The sequence below is a fragment of the Dipodomys ordii genome, unplaced genomic scaffold (assembly GCF_000151885.1).
Source record: "Dipodomys ordii isolate 6190 unplaced genomic scaffold, Dord_2.0 Scaffold24, whole genome shotgun sequence".
NCBI lineage: Eukaryota > Metazoa > Chordata > Mammalia > Rodentia > Heteromyidae > Dipodomys > Dipodomys ordii.
The window spans coordinates 1,158,087-1,164,067 of NW_012267240.1; the positions used below are offsets into that span (position 1 = coordinate 1,158,087).

General features: G+C 47.9%; 1 protein-coding gene across 1 annotated transcript in view; it reads right to left on the reverse strand.

The window, feature by feature from the left end:
- Positions 1–54, reverse strand: part of Map10 (microtubule-associated protein 10) — a 2,710-nt gene extending 2,656 nt beyond the window's left edge. Inside the window, exon 1 of the mRNA XM_013014569.1 lies at positions 4–54. Coding sequence (XP_012870023.1) covers positions 4–54 — 51 coding nt within the window. The remainder of the gene's footprint in view (positions 1–3) is intronic.
- Between the last annotated feature and the right edge of the window lie 5,927 nt (positions 55–5,981).

Consider the following 5,981-nt stretch of genomic DNA (forward strand, 5'->3'; position numbering starts at 1 on the left):
CACCCAGTCCACGAGCAGCTCCAGGGAGAAGAGCCGCTCCGCCGCCGCCGCCATGGCTGCGGCCCTGGAGACGCCGTCGGAGGGGCGGGGTTCGGGGGCCGGAAGTCCAGCGAAGGTCTCTCGCGAGAGGTGGAAGCGGTGTCTCACGAGGTCAGATGCGGGAGGTCAGCGGGCCCGCGCCCGGCTCCATAGCCGAGGCTCTTGCGCTGGAGAGGCGCGGAGGCCGGCCGGTGAGGAGCGGGGGCCGGGCGGTGTGGGGACGGGGGCCGAGGGGTGTGGGGGGCCGAGGTCGGAGGACGGGGGCCGGGCGGTGTGGGGACGCGGGCCGGAGGGTGTGGGGGGCCGAGGACAGGGGCCCAGCGGTCCCTCATCCCTGGCGTCGTTCGCCATGTCGCAGGCCCGGCCGCCCTCCCCAGGGCTGAGCCAACCCCACCCACCCCGGTGCAGTGGGCTCCGAACCTGGCGCCCTGCCGCCCGGGGAGGATGCGGGACTTGACCCACAGCACCAGGCCATGCACTTGCCTGCGGCCCTTCTTGGTCTCTCCAGCCTTCACCCTGGCCTGTTTGAGGGCACCGAGTTACCCCTTCATTCATCCAGACGGGACACAGGTAATGTGACCGTCGTCATGGTCAAGGTGTAGCAGAGTGGAATTAACACAGGCAAATCAGAACAGCTCGTCAGGGCCCAGAAAGGAGACTCAGGTCTGTAATCCCAGCCACCAGGGCAGGAGAGACAGGGTTGCCTTCCAAGCCAGCCCTGGACAACAGTGTGAGACCTTGGAAGTTAATATGGCGCAAAAGCTGAGGTAAGGCCTCCAGCAGTAGAGTGTTTGCCTAGCATGCGAGACCCTGAGATCCAACCCTAGTACCACCAAAACACACACACACACACACATACCTACTCGGATGTGAGTATTCATGTGTGTCTCTAGCCACTTCCTAATTATGTAACCCGGGCACAAGCTCACAAATTCTGGGAACTTTCCTCAAAGCCTATCTCCCGGGCTGGGAAGGTGGCTCAGTGGTAGAGCGCTTGCCTTGCATGCCATGAGGCCCTGGGTTTGATTCCTCAGCACCACATAAACAGAAAAAGCCAGAGTGGCGCTGTGGCTCAAGTGGTAGAGCACTAGCCTTGAACTGAAGAGCTGAGGGACAGCGCCCGGGCCCGGAGTTAAGGCCCCGTGACCAGTAAAAAAAAAAAAAAAAAAACAAATATAAAAAAAAAAAAGCCTATCTCCCCAGCTCTCCATCTATGCTATACATCTGAAAATGCAGACTCTTGATTCCCCTTCCAGATCCCTTCACTGTGTCCCAGGTAAGTCTGAGCAGGGGGCCTCTGCACTATTCTTTGAAGACCACCAGAGTAGTTTCTAACTCATTTCCATGACTGTGTGACTGCTTGAGAAGCTCATTAACAACCAGGATGGTGTTGCCCATGCTAGGAGAATAAATGGAAGATTTATGCAGTCAAAGCTCACTCTTTCACACTTTTGAGGTGTACTTGAGGGAGTGGAGTGGGTGGCCTTTTGGCGTGAAGCATTCCTTTTGGCATGCCCAGCGCCATACCTTGGCCTCTGGTATGGATTAGAGACCCAGCTCTTCCTGGGACTCTGGGGCAGCAATTAAAACATCGTTAAAGGTATGTTATGATACTATTAAAGCACTGTTAGGGATATTATTCCTTTAAATATTTCTCTCAAGATGTTGGATGTGGGGATAATTTGACTCCCTGGCAACTGTCAGGCCCTTTCTTAGCACCCAAGCTGCCTTGAGTCAAAGCTTATTGGCCAAATGACCAGCCAGCCTAGCCTACTGCCAGTGTCAGTATCTCTGAGTACTCACAAGACAGCTTGAGGGAGCCACATGACCACCTCAGCTGGTTTCTGCCAAAGCACAAATCTGGCTCCAGAGGCACTGTGTCAGCCATGATTGTTTCAAACACCTTGTGCTGGACTTGTAACTTGACAAGCTCCTGTGAACTATACATCACCTGCAGCCACCTCCACCCAGGACAGAGAGGGGACAGCAGGAGGCATATGACTAGTACAAACAGTCCTGCCTATGTATGAGGGACCAACTGCAATTGGCACAAATGAAAGTCATCATGTTCATAAAATATTGTGCCCTGATTGGTACAAACTCAGTCCCACATTTACATGAAGGGCTGCTGTGATTGCTGTACATGACCTTACCATACCCCACTTCCTGGATATATAAGCAAGCTTGGAGACACCCTCCTGTGCTACCCCTTGGTATTGGAAGTCCAGTAAAAGTCTTTCAAGGGGTCTTTTCTTACTTACTTTTGGTCTTCGTCTTCGTTATTAATCCAGGAGGCTGAGCTAGTTACAGAAGAGTGAAAGCAGCAGTGGAACACCCACTACATGAAGGCAGCAGTAGGGAAAGAGGACAGCTGATGAGTTCTTGGAAGTGGATAGGGCAGACACAACAGGGAGCCAGGCAAAGGAGACCATGAAAGCTGTGAAGAGCTGAAATTGAGAAACTGTAGACCTTAGTCTCTGAAAGTCATCGAATTGTCCAGCCTGAGGACCTCAGCCTCAGATACCCTGAGCCAGAGAGCCAAACCATTTTTCACTGTGGAATGGAAAGTTCCAGCACCTGAGGCCTGGATTTAAGGGAACTGCGAAACTAGAATGCACCGTTTCTTCTGTCCACTGCTACAGTCTACTTCTGCTGAGCTAAGAGTCAAAACAGCTGTCAAGTGCCATGGCTACTGGAGGTCAAAAACCCAATCAGCCTCCAGCCCAAGTATTGGAACTGTGCATCTGCGGCTTCAAAAGTCTGCAGCTGTAGGCCTCTCGTTCTCAGGATCTGCCAGTCCAGCCCCTAGGTCTTAGGTGCTCAAGGGCCCAGGACTGCTTGCACCCGAAAAGATTCTCTTCACCATTCTCTTCAAGATTTCTACTTGAATAGGAGCAGGGCTCTAGCCAGCTAGTTGGTAACAAACATAGCAGCAGCAACAAATGGAGGACTCAGAAGAGGATGCTAGAAAGTTCCTGAGGGTAGAGTATGAGAAAGCCCTCTCTGAGCCTCTCTGGTGACAAGATTCCTGGATGGTATCCTCTCCCACCTAATGGGGGAGGCTGAAAAATATACACACAAACTCACAAACTCTTCTTTACGTCCCATGCAAGTGAACTTGGGAAATACAAACTGAAACTGGCTCATGATAAATGCAAGCTAAAATAGTAAAAAGGAAAGGACAAAGTCTGGAGCTTGTTACAAAATACCCTGAGGAAATGCTGTGGTGAAGGCAAATGAGGCAAAGTCTTGGTGACTAGAATATATGGTTTGTGGTATCTATCCGTGTGTGTGTGTGTGTGTGTGTGTGTGTGTGTGTGTGTGTATCTTTTCATAGGTTTTAGCTTAGCCAACTAGAATATATGGTTTGTGGTATCTATCCGTGTGTGTGTGTGTGTGTGTGTGTGTGTGTGTGTGTGTGTGTGTGTGGATCTTTTCATAGGTTTTAGCTTAGCCAAAAAAGACTGCAAGCCCATTACATATGGAGTGTGGATCTGTACAGCATTGTGGTAAATGTTGCTGGGGAAACTTACTCCTGCCAGAACTGGGAGAGCAGACAACCCAGAATGCAGTTCTGTTGTCTGTCCCAGGTAGCCACTTAGAATAAAGGGTATTTGTAAGTAGGTCACATATAAATAGAATGCTGCTCCCTTATAGATCTTAAAGGCCAGGCGTATTTGGAATCCTTTCTGCCTTTGCCTCATTTTTCAATGTCAGCCACTCAAGGGAGTTGGTTCTAAGTATAGGAACTAGGAACTCCCCTTTCTTCCACCTCCTTTCATATGTGTACAGTGTTTTGTTTTTTTTTTCACTTCCAAAATGGCACTAAAATTTTTAGAATGACAGACTCAATTTTTATTTAAAAGTTGGCTTTTTTTTCCCTGAAGGTATGCATGTATTTATCTTATCTGGAGCTGAACTTCAAAAGGAAGTTTGGCTCAGTTGGTTCCATGCTATGTGGATGGATGGATGTCTGGATGGCAGATAGATAGAGACAGTGCTGGTGTTGTGGGGGGCGGGTAATGGTCCTCTGAAAATGTTCACCTTCACTTCTTTTAGACTCCTTGCTGGTAGTTCCGGCTAGAAGTGGCCTTGCTTGTAAATTTGTTGTCATATATTTTTACTACATGAATTATTGCTGTTCTTTGTAGTAGCTTGGTTTCTCCTGCATTTGCATGTCTATAGCAATTAGTACTGTGCCTTGTTCCTCGACATTATTATTTGTCTATAAAGAATGAATTAATCAATGAAGAAAATAATTGCTTATGAGAATTGCTGTGTAAAGCACAGTGGTTTGGAAAATATCCCAAGCTCAATACCATTTTAAGTATTTATAAATAGTTTAAAGTACTGCCTTCCAGTTTGCAGTGTTCTCTGTGTGGAGCTGTGCTTCCTAGCAGCCATGGAGGACACTGCATGGCCTTTTCAAGGAGCCCCTGCTGTGCTCAGCCGGCTCACTTTTGCAGTTTTGGTTAGTGAGATCGAAGGCCTAAGTAGTGTGATTAAAGAACAGGATTAAATGTTTTTCTCCACATGGCAGTTTTATAACACCAGGTTTCCTTTTTGTTGAGGCGCTGCATGGGGAGCACTCTGCAGAGGCTCAGCACCCAGGAGGCAGCAGGAGGCCCAGTCCCTGCTGCTGCCTCCACTGGGGCTGGAATGACAGCAGGCCACTGAAGCTCTGCTCCTTTTGAAGGATTATTCTTAGTAGATGCAAGCTCTGAAGGGAGCTGTGACAGCCCAGCTAAAAATAGACTCCCAGTCTCCACTGGCCTCCGCTCTTTCTTCCTCCCTGTGAATCCCCAGTCTTCTCATGTTTTTCTCTCCCCTCTCAGAGCCTGGTGTGCTGGAGCAGTCCTTGCTATAAATAGACAGAGGCAGCCCAACAACACCCAGCTCATTTCCCAGAGCTACGGGGAGGAGGAGAGGCAAGGTCACCCTCACCTCATTGCTGGCTTCTATCAAATCACCATCGAAAAACAGCCGGTGAAGAGGATGAGGAGGGCCTGGGGCCTGAGCACGGTGAGTAGGCTGCAGAGTGCCCAGCTGCTGCACAGGAAGAGTGCCCAGTGCGGAGTCAGAGCTGTGCTGCAACTGTCCCCAGGATCATCAGTTGGGAGCTCTGGTGTGATTGCATCTGTACAGAGAGGTCTAAGCTGAAATTTAACATACCAGATAAACACACACCTCAAACAAAACAAGACAGGAAGGAGATGGAGGAATGTGTATACTCTACTCACTGTCAGAAGCTACCGTGATGAATCATGCCTGCTTCCCCAACTCTCCCTTCCTCTGTCATCTTCCACTGACTCTCCTGTATCTCTTTACTGCAATCAGAGTTCATTTGTTCTATTAATCTCTTAATTTTCTTAGTTAATTAGTGATTTTCCTGGTTAACCACTTTTTCTCTCAGCATTTAAAATACACATAAGTTTTTTAAATGCCTCTTCTAGAAAGGAGACCCTAATATTTTATTTTCTAGAAGCAATGAAAGATATGTTCCCACCCTCACCCTGAAATTGTATTGATCATGAAATTTTTTCCAGATGGTTTTGCTTTGATGTTTGGATTTGAATTTTCCCTAGAGAAAATTGTATGACCCATTTTTGAATGTTTTGTTCCCAATAGCATTCATGCTTTTATGAAAATATTTGCTATATATTTGAATGGTAGATTTCTCACCATTTTTTTAAGTTTTTAAATGCTATTTAGTTGATTCTTCAAACCTTGTGACTCACAAGTCATTAACAAGAACATGAGTTAGAGATAATTTGGAATCTTTACTTCCTTAAAGTTATTTTAGTTGTTAGTTTTCACTATGTGTGATAGTTGTTTGTTTTGAGACAGGGGTCTCCTTATGTGCCCCAGGCTGGCCTGAAACTTGAAATGTAGCCTAGTCTTAAACTCAAATGCCTCCTGCTTGATCTCCCAGCACTGTCATT